Source organism: Sardina pilchardus, chromosome 5, assembly GCF_963854185.1.
Source record: "Sardina pilchardus chromosome 5, fSarPil1.1, whole genome shotgun sequence".
Taxonomy (NCBI): Eukaryota; Metazoa; Chordata; class Actinopteri; order Clupeiformes; family Clupeidae; genus Sardina; species Sardina pilchardus.
The window spans coordinates 26,762,660-26,776,132 of NC_084998.1; the positions used below are offsets into that span (position 1 = coordinate 26,762,660).

General features: G+C 42.6%; 1 protein-coding gene across 2 annotated transcripts; it reads left to right on the forward strand.

The window, feature by feature from the left end:
* Nucleotides 1-5,244: 5,244 nt before the first annotated feature.
* On the forward strand, nt 5,245-8,704 carry LOC134080603 (mannose-P-dolichol utilization defect 1 protein-like). 2 transcript variants are annotated; one of them, XM_062537123.1, is made up of 8 exons: nt 5,245-5,382; nt 5,628-5,785; nt 6,286-6,351; nt 6,494-6,626; nt 6,752-6,837; nt 7,240-7,358; nt 7,654-7,764; nt 8,244-8,704. In XM_062537123.1, exons 2-8 carry the CDS (start codon nt 5,680-5,682, stop codon nt 8,364-8,366), a joined length of 744 nt encoding a protein of 247 aa, XP_062393107.1. In that variant the 5' UTR covers nt 5,245-5,382; nt 5,628-5,679; the 3' UTR covers nt 8,367-8,704. The 2 variants fall into 2 exon arrangements, with proteins under 2 accessions (XP_062393107.1, XP_062393108.1); XM_062537124.1 differs by lacking the exons at nt 5,245-5,382; nt 8,244-8,704 and adding an exon at nt 7,983-8,233 and having other exon boundaries at nt 5,389-5,785.
* The last annotated feature ends 4,769 nt before the right edge of the window (nt 8,705-13,473 follow it).

Sequence of the window (13,473 nt, forward strand, 5' to 3'; positions counted from 1 at the left end):
GGAGGAGACGCAAGCATTCTCCTTCAAAATCGGCGAAGCCGTTTGACGAAGTAAGGGCTCCTTGGGCATCCCAAAGAAATGTGGGGCTGCTAAATCTTCGAATTCCGCATCAGACAATATTCCCATCTTCTAATGGACTATTGGACTCTGGTTTGTTCCTATTGCTCGAATCGTAAGCCTGCCATGGCCGAAACGTATGATGTGTATTCAATGGCGTGTTTATTTCTGTGTATGCGGTAGTCTACTTTGTACCTTCCTGTCCATTTTTATGTGTACCTGCTACCCCGGATTTTGCCTGTCCGAGGCGGGCCAATGTGTCCTGATTGGGCTTAGCTTTTCTTTAGGACTTCCGCGCTTCTAGTGCGGGAGGTTGTGTGACTGCGGCGTCTAAGGGACGCTTAGTCATAAGGTGGGGGGTATGTGACGATGTGCCGCCTCAGCAGCACATCACACTATTATTTTGGAGTTTGGTTTAATGTCATGTGTTTAATGTCAATGTCCTGTATTATTTGCCGTGTTCATGTTATTGGGTACGTTCCTTGGCGCGCGAGGAAATTGCTTAATGTGTGAGCATGGGCGTTTGGGGTTGATGTAAGCTATGGTAAATGTGTGTTGTTTGATGACTGATGTAGATGTCCGCCAGGTAGGGGCGGTGTGCCCTTTTATGGGTGTTTAGACTTCGCCGGTGTGGGCGGAAGTAATTAATTGATTGGCCATTTAAATGCTAGCTTTCCTCTGTGTAGGGGTTCGTTTTGCGAAGTGCTTTGAGATGCGCGGTAAGAGGCTGCTGTGAGCCTTGCGTGTAGGTCTGCTCATGAGACCTGAACTTTAGTGTTTGTTAAATGTTTGTTTGTCAATCTTTTTTTATCTCACGTCGGGTGCGACCGATCGGAACCATGGACTATACTTTGATTACTTTTTCACGTTGTAAATAAAAACACCGTGGGCCCTCTTAAACCTGCTGTCTCGGCCTGATTCCTCCTACACCACTTGGCTATCCTACCACAGTTGCGTTCAAAAAAGTAACATTTTTAGAAGTCCATTTGGCATGCTGCCCTGTTCCTTCCTTTCAATATTACTTTATATTCCACTTCAGACACTGACGGGTAGCTTGGCACTGTGAAGGCTTCTTCAGGCCCTGATCTACACTGTACAGCTAAACAGAGTGAAGTATGTGGGAGATGATTGCTCAGAGTAACTGGGTGACTGTATAATGACGTTTGCAATGTTAGAGCAACAAAATGAGTTCAAACCAGCTACACCTAAAAATACCCAACAGTCATAAGAATCACTTCAGATTTCACTGCTTTGTCATTATCATTGGGAACAGATAGACTTTTCTCTGGAAATTGTGGGAGGGCCTACATTTAACATTCTAGCTGATGCTTTTTTTTTCTCAACTTGACAATTGCTGGTCTCTCTTAAAACTTTTAGCTGAAGTGATTCGTTTTTATAGACATTTTTGTAAAGATGACATATCACAAACAGTAAAACAGTAAAACATTGCTAGCATAGCTCCAGTGGCCAGGTCTAGATATGCAACAGGCATAACCAACAATAAGCCCAAATATCTGCCCTAGCCTCTATAATTACTGTACATGTGCTGTGTTTCCAACACATTAATTGCCCATTTTAGTAAGATGACAAAATACAAATAAAATATAAATGAATATCAAAGAAGTGTCCTGTTATTATTAGGCTATGTAAAACATTTGTTTTCCTGCATTCATTTTTCCACCACTGATTAGGCACCCACCCCCGCCCTGACGTGTACAGTGCTGGCTAAATATTAACCCAAACACCCACCTTGTATAAACATTGATAGCAGTATATCTTTGTCTTGAGGTAAGGGTGTGGTGCTCAACTATTCATTTAATTTAATAAACATAGGTATTAGCATGACAATGTTAACTAGATTGTACTACCAAAGGAAGCAAACATGTTAACAAGTATAGCCTACCATGAAATTTCATCTATGTATGTGTGTGTAACTAGGAATCTGATCAGGCAGCTTTATTGCCAGGTGACTCATTGGTGTCGTGACGTTGGTGTCCCACATCTCTGTAACTGTATTCTGCTATACATGAAGTTTCCTATGTTTATGGTAGATCACAACAGAAAACACGAGTGGATACACTGACACATTCTGTTTCCCTATATGACATTTTAAGTTGCTTTGGCTAAAAAGCGTCAGCCATATGTAATGTAATGTACTGTATAGTATCATGGACAGCTAGCAGCAATACATTAGACTATTTGGAAGGTTCTCTGCTGCCTATTCTCAAAACACCACAAATTGACTAAATTCATTTTGATCACAAGAGGATTTTCAAGTATAAGATGTGAACTTTCAGACAAATAGGAAAGACGAAAACACAGATAGCTATCTTCACTAAGATCTCCTTTTTGGTGAAAGTATGCTTTGTTACAACGTCTGAAAAATCAGCTTCCCCCATAGACTAGAAAGGCTGTGAACATCCATGGCATGATGGTGTCAGTGTTATCAATGTGACAGCTATAGAAAGTTCATCATTAACCAAAGCCCAATCCATTATAAGGCTGGACCACAGGGATGTAGGGGAGGGTGGTTCCTCACTGACTCATCCACTGAAACGATCTATTGTAGGCCTACCGGTATTGATCTCAAGGCCAAGGTAGTATGGAGTGATTAAACAAGAGCTACAACAATAAAGGTTGATTGTGTAAAGTTGAAATATTTTGAGTCAAAAACTTCTGGGGCCCGTTGCACAAAAGCAGAATTAAGACATCCGGGATAAGTTACTGAGCCGCGATCACTGAATCCTAAACAAGAGCATACCGGCTGAATTGGTTGCACAAAGACCAATCCAGGATGAGCAGACACGGATTCATCAAGCCAGGTGTAAGTTATTCGGTGTATGTGCGCGTTCTCGTTTCTCCCCCAATAACTCGCGGTTGGAATAAAAAAGACGCGAAAAATAGCGTCTTGCACACAAAGTGAACAACCGCTTTTGATATAGACTAACAACGAGGTAAAGTTTTACTTTTTTGGATGGGGGTTCATGATTATTTCTGTTACATAGCGGGAGTAGGTGTGGCAGATCAACTGAATGCAAATTTACGTATGCACCCACGTGTGAGAGCTTCCTTGTCTCGGCACGCAACGTCATTAAGGAAGCGCTTTGCCACCGCAATGCACAAAGTATCTTAATTTGTCTTAAAAGCCGAATTAGGCTAGTTGAAAACACCTTCGAAAAATGTCCCCTCCAATCAACTACCAGCCTACAGCAGCCTATTCATCAAACATCTGTCAAAAAAGAAGCAAACAACGAGGCTATGTTATCAATTATAAGGCCACCATAATTTAAATGACATCCATATGGTATTAGGCAGACATTCTGTGTTTTGCGAGTAAATGCATGTAGCAAATAATATATAAATGGAATCTACAGCTCTTTAAAAAAAAAATCACGTGGAGGTCTCATTTGAATGACAGCTAGCTGAACCAATCAGATAATGTAATTACCATTAGAATCAACTTATCTTGGATGTTAGCCTGGTCAGGAGCAGGCTAGCTCCACAGAATAAATCGCCATGGTAACTTATACCATAACATATCCTGCTGCCCCCTATCCCGCTTTTGTGCAACTGGATCACGGATAAATTGAGCCAGGATAACCAAGATATCCCGGGTTAATCCCTTATCCTAGTTTTGTGCAATAGGCCCCTGCTTGCAGATTAAAATGTTTTGCACGTCTAAAAATGTTGCTCATAATCAAACGTTTTTTGCACATCAGAATCTTTTCAAAATTAAAAACCTAAAAAAAACTCAAATGAATTAAAACCTCCAAGTTACTAGATTTCAAGTCAAACACGCTTGCTTCCAGGTCTGAATTTTGTGCAAGTCGAAAAGTTTTGCACATTAAAATCTTCTTTGAAGCGAAAAGGTTTGACTTCAAAGTTGAACCGGACATAATGGGTGGGATCTAGATGGGTTCATATCAGATTGACGGATTGACTTCATGGCTGCTGCTTACTCCTGCACAGCAATTGGAACAACACATCACAAGTTTGTTATGTATTTCGGTTTTCTTCTCTCCCCAGATTGAGAACCACTCTAGTTACCACATCGGAGTCCTGGTTCTACATTGGGAACTAGCAAAACAGCTCTTCAATCTGTTAAAACAATTCCAGTTAATCAATCTGCATTGTTCTGATTTACCCAAGACACACACTGGCCTACCATCAAATGATGACACTGGCCTACCTCTTTAGAAAGCTAAATAGTTTCTCAGGAAAGAATCAGAATAATTGGTAAGCTGGGTGAACCCTGCCTGAACGTCTGGGGAATTTGAATTTCGCCCAGCAGCTCAGGCTGGAAACCAGCAGATCTATCTCCTCTGTTTATTGCCAGAACCTTTGGCTCCAATCAGAAGTTAGCTCATCCAAAAGACACACCAGATCATTGGTCTGATTGGTTGAAGCACTATCCAAGCGTATGGAGTCATTTTTACGATGCTCACTGATCACGCCTCTTGTGCAGTAGAATCAAAGCGCAGCCTCCCCAGAGTATTGTTCAATCTTAAAAGATTGAGCTTAGTATGGTGATAACCAGACTAAATGATTGGGTAAAGTGGAACAGAGTTACAGAAGCTAGAATAATGTTTTTATGGAATAATATATAATAGAATATACATAGGCCTATTTGAACCCATCTTTTGAAAATTGATCTTAAGGGTCTCCATGCAGGCTTCTCCCACCACCCCCCCCCCCCCCCCCCCCCCCCCCATCATGTACTAGCCTAAGTAAACTGAGGGTGTACTGTAGGCTTGAGCAGCCGGGCCTTAGGCTTGGTTCAGCTGTTGGCTAAGCCATGTTGCTTCACTCTTTAAACAAATGAGTTGAAAACAACACAACTTGTATCCAAATAGGGACAACACAGTTTGTGTTGCTTCCAACATGTTGCTTTTGTTATTTGTTTCACAAAATGTTTTGAAAATAGCACAACGTTGTTTTTTAACACATCTCTGTGTCCAAATAAGGACAACAGTTTGTGTTGTTTCCATCACATACATTTTAAGAGTGTGTAAAGATCATTTTACTTGAATGATCAGGCCTATGTGCCCAATTCGAAATGTGTCCATTACATTATAAATTAGGCCTATTTTTTGTGACTTTTAGGCTATGTGTAGGAGCCTCACTGTTGCAAGTCTAGGCTACTACAGATTGCATGCAATTGGACTTCGTCGGATTTTGCGCCATGTTGTCCGCCCACTTTGGAGAATACCTCAAATACGCATTTTTAGTATGATCTCCCAAAAGGACTTTGGGGTTGTAGTACTAAAAGCACCCACCCCCTTCCTGAGTAGGCCAACGTGGACTATGAACGATTACTAGACCACGGTAGGTTGTCAGCATTGAAGTAGCCTAAATACTCAATACCGTGCCGTCAAGATATCATGGCAAAAGCGGGGTTCTTTTACCATGCATGTTTTAATGCCATCATGAAATGCAATGTTCCTATTTGTGAAATCTGGCAGTGGCTAGTTGCATGACTGTGAGTGCAAGGAGCATATCCAAACCGTCCAGATGGTCAAAACAACCCGCATTGCTTAACTTAAGGATCTGCGTGGGCTTGCCTTTCGCAGGAATATCGTGAAGGAATTTCCCATAGGAACGAACTTCTTTTCTGCAAAAGTCATGGCGGAGACAGAGCAAATGCCATTTCTGAAAGAATTCCTTCTGACTTTCTTCATGCCAGAGAAGTGTTACGACGAATTTTTTCTTCACTTCAACTTTTCTCATGGTGAGGTCTGCACAATATCGTTCTGGAGTTTTCTCAGAGCTGCTGCGATATCATCAGGCATTAAAGCATTAAATTGTGCCGAGGAGTGCACAATGTCCGGTTGTAGCCTACTCCATCTGACAGCATTTGAATAGATGAGGTAGAGATAGGGGACATATTGTCTGTCTCTTGCTGAGGACTTAGTAGTATGCAGCTGTGCATCACAATTTACATTTTAATGTCTGTGGAGATTTGAAAATGAGGAAAGCTGGACTATAATTCTCCACTACACCTCAGTAAAGTGTTCAGCTTCAGTGAACCTAATAAAATGTTATCTTATCCACTATCCACTCCACTGTTCATAAAAACACTAGATAAAATCATAAGAACCTTCTATAATCAGGTTTTAATACAGTATAATATGAAGATACACGTATCATAGGTAGGTGTGTGTGTGTGTGTGTGTGTGTGTATGATGATGATGATGATGATGATTAAAGCCCTGTTTTGTATCTCTTCAGGGCCATGTTTGAGGATCGCCCTGAGTAAAGTCATGGGTCTTTGGATCATGGTGGGCACTGTTTTTGGTAAGATAGCTCTGTTCCCACATCCTTTCCTCTCTCTCTCTCTTTCTTTCTCTCTATTTCTCTCTCTCTCTCGCACACACACACATACACACACACACCCTGTCCTCTTCCATTGTGTAACATGTCTCTCCTCTACCTATAGCTCAGCTGCCCCAGATCTGGAAGGTTCTGAGGGCAGGACGTGCAGAGGGACTGAGTCTGGCCTCCGCGGTGCTCAGCCTCTATTCCATCTCTGGCTATGTGCTATACTGTATAGCCCAAGGCTTCCCTATCGGGTAAAAACACAAAGACATTTAACGAGACAGCGTGTTGAAATCCTGTCCCAAAAGAAATGTTATGCAATGCTGTGGTTTTTGGAGCAGGGTGCCATTTTGTAGATTTATATTCTGTGTTTACACAGAGCCTGGGGAGAGAGCCTGTTTATACTGACCCAGGTCATGTTCCTCAGTTTCCTCATTCTGCATTATAATGGACAAACAGTGAGAGGTATGCTTTGTTTTCCATTCTCTCTTTGTGTGAGTGTGGGTTGTTTAATTGGGACACATTGATGGGGTCTCTTTGAGTGAGAAAAAGAATACAGAAATACTTAGCATGAATGTGGTTTGGTGGCAGCATCTGGGGTGAATGTTCATCTCACACCCACATCCACACACACACACTCACAACACACTCTCCTCTCTCTCCTTCTCTTCTCACTCCTTTTCCCTTCTCTCTTTCCCTCCTCCCTCTCTCGCTCCATCTATCTCCCTCTCTTTCTCTCTACCTATCCCTCTCTCTCTCTCTCTCTCTATCTATTATGCTCTATATATCATCTTACACCAGCTGGAAGTAAATGACTCAAAACTGAAATAATGAAGATGGTATTCATGCTTTGCTCTCTACCTACAGGCTTATTGTTCCTTGTGGTCTATAGCACCTTGATGTACCTCCTGACATCCCCATTGGTTCCCAGGAAAGCCTTATCTCTAATGCAGGAGTCGGGTGTGCTGGCCACCATTGCTAGCAGGGTACGTCCTCACAAATAGGACCTGATCCGATGTAACCCTACACTCTTAAAATGAGCGTGTTGAAAACAACACATCTCTGTGTCCAGATAGGGACAACACAGTTTGTGTTCGTTTTTAAGAGTGTAACCCTGGGAAGGAACACTGTAATGTCCAAACAATGTGTCCATGTGTCCGTGAAATGTGTGGCTAGTAGTTGTATTTTGCAAATGGTGTGTTCATGTGTGAGTTAAATGTTTGGCTAAGGGGGGGGGGTTGGCTTTTCATGACGTTGTTTGTGTGATCCTCCTGTGTGCAGCTCATCCAGATAGGCTGTAATTACCTGAGCAAGCACACAGGCCAGCTCTCCACGGTGTCCCTCTGCCTGGTGCTCTTTGGCTCGCTGGCACGCATCTTCGTCTCTCTGCAGGTGGGTATGTCTCTGGTCCTTGGGTCCTGGGCTCAGGAGACCTCTGGTGCATGGGCGGCGGCCCATCCCAAGACACACACACATACACACTCCTCTCTCTAATGATTTCTAGTCCAGCGGATGTGTGATTCATTCCTGACAATCAATAGGAAGTCATTCAGACTCTTGTGCAATGTGTAAAAAGCATAAAAGATTACATGTGTGCTCTTGCATTCCAGCTAACCCATGAGGGGGATGAATCAACTGCACTGACAGCTCTCCTTGGATTTATCTGTGTAGCAGTAGACAGTCGCTGACAAACAGTGTAGTCATCCTAAATGGGTAACTAAGTGCCCTCAAACAAAGGATGTTTTGATGAAAGCTGATAGCTCTGCGATTTTGATCACACTCGCTCACAAGCACACTAACACACACACACACACACACACACACACATAACCACACACTGACTCTCTCTCTCTCGCTCTCTGTCTCTGTAGGAAACTGGACACTCGCTGTTCACTCTGACCCATGTTCTGGCATGTTTATGCAGCGCCGTCTTGGTGGCCCAGATGTTTCAGTACCGGAATGCCGCCCGCCCTGGAAAAGACAAAGCTGAGTAGATGTTACCGGTAACTCCATAATGGCTGAAGTCACCCAACCCTCATACCTCAGTCCAACCCAAACACTGCTCTTATTGCATTCCAAAGGACGTCACCTTAGTAGCAGTGTTATTAAGCCAGTACGTGGTACAGTCCAAGCCATGACAATGTGAGTTTTATTGGACCCCACCCTGCATGTGAAAATCTCAGAGCAGCATGAGCAGTCCAATGTTTTTCTTTTTTTCTTCAGTAGAATCAGTTACTGGTAAAACTGTATTTAACATTATTCTTAATAGGAAATAAGAATAATGTTAAATGTATTGCATCTCAGGGAATAGCTAGTCTCTGTTGGGGGGGGGGGGGGGGGGGCAGAAAACCACAATGTAGCAGTTACAATCTTTGAGCTTTCACGGCAGATAGAGCTGACAGAGCCATACTCTCCTTTTTTCTTTGTAGTGAATATGAAAGTGTTTCTCTGATCATAATAAATAGTCACTGGTACTTCAGGCATGATGAAACTGATAATTCAAGACATACGGTATGAGCAGATAGGACATACCACTTCCTGCTCTTCTACCTACCAACCCCTAGAGGGCAGCAGTGCTTCACATTATGTGATGTACTCAACATATTGAGAAATCATTAGCACAGATTTGTTTTGTTGTTGTCATGAGGGTGTTGTACGTCTCAATTTTTGGAGCACTGTCTGTCAGTTAGTCATACATGGGAGCAGAAGTAAAGACTTTTCTTTCATTAATTGTGTGACTCTCATAAGCGGCCTCTATTCTGTCTATTTTATCATTCCTGAACATTTGTGTGACAACCAGCTTACAAATTTGAACACTCGGAATGTTTTACAGAAAAATCTAAATGAATTAAATGTGAAATCTATCAAATATACATTAATGGTCGTTTTCTTAATTTTCTGTTAATAATGACCGTGATCATGGTTATTTGTTGCCTGGTTAGTTAAGAACACTGGAGGTTAGTAATATGGCAGGTAGTATGGTACTACCCTCTATCCTCTGACCTGATAGCAATGACGTTATGTACTGAATGGAAAAACAGGAGGATGTGTGTAGTCTTTACCTCTGCGTTGCTACAACCTCCTCCTGGGAGGTCTCACCTTGATGTCGAGCTTTATATCCGCAGCTGGGTAGATTAGCTGAAACGCTTGAGCCGCAGTGCGTGTGTGTGTGTGTGTGTGTGTGTGTGTGTGTCCTTATCTACCTGGCCCAGCCTTATCTGATGTCTGCCTCACTCTTTCCACTCTCTCACGTCTCATCATGCTCCCATGCACCCTTACACAGCGATCCATCTGTCCTCAACTATTTCACTTGAATACATTTTCAAATGATTCTAAACTGTTCCTACACACTTGCAAAGACCATGCTACATACAGATTCATGACAACGTCTTTGCAAAGTGTGTATGAATGGTTTGGAACAGATGTAACATTGAGAGGTAGGTCAATAAAGCTGGTCCATTAGTTAACTAAGCACTCAGAGAGCGCAAACCTCCGCCAAGCAAACACATAACCGCCTCCTGCATCCAGACGATGATGCGGATCACTCCCAAAATGTAATCGTTCTTCCTAGAGTCATTTCAAATTTCATCGAAATCCATCCATAACTTTTTGAGTTATCTTGCGAACAAACAGACAGACAAACAAACAAACCAACAAACAAACCCCCAATCAAAACATTAAATACTGAAGCATGTGAATGTTGAAGAGGCTCTCATCCGCCCGCCTGTGTGTGTGTGTGTTTGTGTGTGTGTGTGTGTGTGTGTGTGTGTGTGTGTGTGTGTGTGTGTGTGTGTGTGTGTGTGTGCGTGCATGTGCACATGACTGTGGCCCGGGCAGAGAGAGGAGACAGACAGCAGGGCTTCACGGGAGCAGGCAGGGGCCCTCTGATCTCAGGGCAACATCTGCTGGCAATCAATAACATAATCCCAGCCTGGCCCTTAGTCCTGCCACCGACCTGCTGTGAGGGCACTGTCCCTTCCACATGCACATGCCCACTCATACAGTTCCTCACCGAGCTAATCAGTTAAGGAGGCACATAGGCAGGCAGGAACAATTGTTTTGGTCTCTTGTCTAATCTTCCTTCTCTAAATGATTTGGCTTTAAGTACATTAAAGCAACACTAAAGAGTTTTCTTTGTACCTTAAAACAATGTTCCCGAAATCATTTCAGTGGTTCATCAACTCGTGACAGGGTGAACGGGACCTCTGCATTCGCTTTGCGCCCCTCTATCGGCTATAACCGCACTATGTAAGTTTACCAAATCGGGTAGCGGTTCTGTACGATGGAATGAGACCTAAGAAACTACAAATTTGACTTGCTTCAATGTCGCAATACATCATACTTTCATAAAATCATGCAACATACTCTACCTTGTCTGTGGACATCTTTATTTGCTGGATAAACTAAAAGCTTTCGTGCGACAGAGGAAAAGTGCTCTAGTGTTGTTTTAAGTACAGTCTGACATTTTTAATTATGTTAATGTAGCTTCCTTTTATTCCCCATGAGACCACTGGGTTTTTGGGAGCAGAGTAGGTGTGGAGTAGGTGTGGAGTAGGTGTGGAGTAGGTGTGGAGTTGGTGTGGATTAGGTGTGGAGTAGGTGTGGAGTTGGCCTGTTCAGGGATTGGAGACAAATTCCCATCATTCCCATGTTTGCGAGTGTTGTGACTGTGTGGTGAGTTTGCCAGTGATTGTTTGTGAGCAAGTGTGACGTGTGGTGTAACTCAGGCTGGACCAGTTAGGTAGGCATTTAGAATCATCCAATGGCAAAGCATTGACAAAATGATGGTGAAACTGTTTACTCAATACTTAAATAGTTGAAATGGATCTGCAGTCTCAAATACCCGTAATTTCCCGAATATTAGCCGCGGCTTATACATTGATTTTGCTAAATTTCTTCAGCTATGAGGTTAATACAAGAGGGCAGTTATTATGGTGTTAATATAGTTTTATCTCTTTTAACTTGCATAAAACACTGTCCTGCGACTTATACACAATGCGGCTTATATGTGGGAAATTACTGTATTTAACAACACTCAAACACCCCAAAACACTGTCTCATCCCTATTCCAGAAAATACTCTAAAATGACACCAAATAACATGGCATTTGGTAAAACTATATATGTTAAAGATACAGATACCAGCAAAAACATTTTTTTTTAAATATGTTGTCATATCTTAATTCATATGCAGTGTTTTTGTTCTAAAACACTTCACGTTTTTGCACTTTCTTCTTTCTTTTACCCTACAAAACATTCTTCAACTAAATGTTTCGAGTTCCACATCTCTCTCTCTCTCTCACTCACACACACACACACACACACACACACACACACACACACACACACACACACACAATGTAAATGGAAGCCTGTCTGTCATCCCTGATGGGCTGCACAGCCCAGTTCTTTTGTCCTGGTCGGCTGGACAGCTGTGCTGAGGTATGGAGCCCCCAGTTGTGACATTGCACTGGAGCGTGGCAGCCTTTCTAGAAGCACAGGCCGCCCACTCCTTCCCATACATCACTCAGTTTGCTGCTGTAGACATCACCCCACACACACACACACACACACACACACACACACATTCACATGCATGCATGCATGCATGAGACACTTGTGCATACTCAGAGCTGAGAATGGGACTGACTATGGCATGTACCGCTGTCATATTTGAACTTCCTGCTTCAAGAAATGATGGAAAGTAGATCTATGACAACAGACAGTATTGCCGAAGCACAGAACCCATGGTTAGTTATTTTTACACTAAATCTGAACAAGATCCCAAACCTATAAATGTTACTTACTTTCTTTTATTTTTGGTCATTTGTATATGAAGTCAATGCTCTTTAAAATTACGATTAAGATCTCCGATTATAATGATGAGAATAATTTTGTTACATCTGAAATTTGAAAAATCTGGAATTTATCCTGATCTTTAAAAAAAGACCTTCAGTAGTGCAAAATCTTCTCAGTTTGGAGTTAGCTGGGGGTTTGTTTCCAAGGTAACAACCTGTGGAGGCCTAGGCTTGTTGCTAAGAGAGTTGATACTTTCAGCGAAAAAATCTGACCCCCTCCTCCCCACACAGACATCCCCCTGGAGAAGGAGGGGGAAGGGGGGGGGGGGGTTGAAGGGGGAAAAATTGGATAATATGTTAGGTAGTCACACATTAGATAGTCACTCATGGTTAATGCTTAAACAACATAATTTGGAATAGGCCCAGTTACGATAGCTGGTTATGTGGGCTATTATGTCACTTCTAATCTGCAATAATAGGCTTTTCATGACTATTTTACAATTAAAATGCCATGTTTAACCTGAATGTAGTGGTATTTTTTTTATCATGCCCATTTTCTGTCATTAGGCTACTAGAGAAAATGACTAGGCCTATATGTAAATAATGTGTCTTGATAACCACACATCAACTCTATAACTTAAATTATGGGTTAACTCACAGCTTCATTAAGACAGCAGTTTCCTGCAGTAAGGCTATAATTAACGGATTAGCTCTATAGGCTATATTTATGGTCATATACCCTACCTTATATGAATGCTTGTGTTTATAACTCCCTTCCCCCTTTCAAAGCTCCTTACTTTCTTCCCATCCCCTCCCCTCCTCTCGCCCCTCGATTAGCCGGTCCTCACTGGACAATTTCCATGAGAATAGCGGGGGGCAGAGAAAGGGTTAAGCCGAAGAGAGTGGGGAGACGAAGCACTCTATGCAACGCTAATTTTCTGCCCAGCGGGACTCCGAAAGAAAGGAGAACAAAGGCGACCATAAGAGGCGCTGAGAACTACGCGGTTTTACTATGTGCACCTGCGTGCTCAAAAGCGCAGGACAATGCGTCTTCGAAACGGCCAATTACTATCTGGACAGGCACTCGCTCTCTCTTCAAGGAAAAAAACTGGCGTAGACAAAACAGAGAAGTATACGACTTCTGTGTTTTGATCTTCCTAACTTTCTATCAGCTTTTAATCGGGCTTTCTCGCGAGGTGAGGAGAAGGGGTCGCATGTCCAAGCCACAATCGCAAATCTTCTTCAGCTTACGTCTCCCTCGCTAAAGCAGCGGAAAAGTAGAAAACTCTCTAGGCCTAGGCTAT

Bases quoted from the DNA above. Each gene is read 5' to 3' on its own strand.
- LOC134080603 (XM_062537123.1), top strand. From the start codon at position 5,680: ATGGCGGAGACAGAGCAAATGCCATTTCTGAAAGAATTCCTTCTGACT. The intron at 6,627-6,751 runs GTAAAAACACAA...GTGTTTACACAG, and splicing joins GCCCAAGGCTTCCCTATCGG to AGCCTGGGGAGAGAGCCTGT. The intron at 7,765-8,243 runs GTGGGTATGTCT...CTGTCTCTGTAG, and splicing joins GCATCTTCGTCTCTCTGCAG to GAAACTGGACACTCGCTGTT.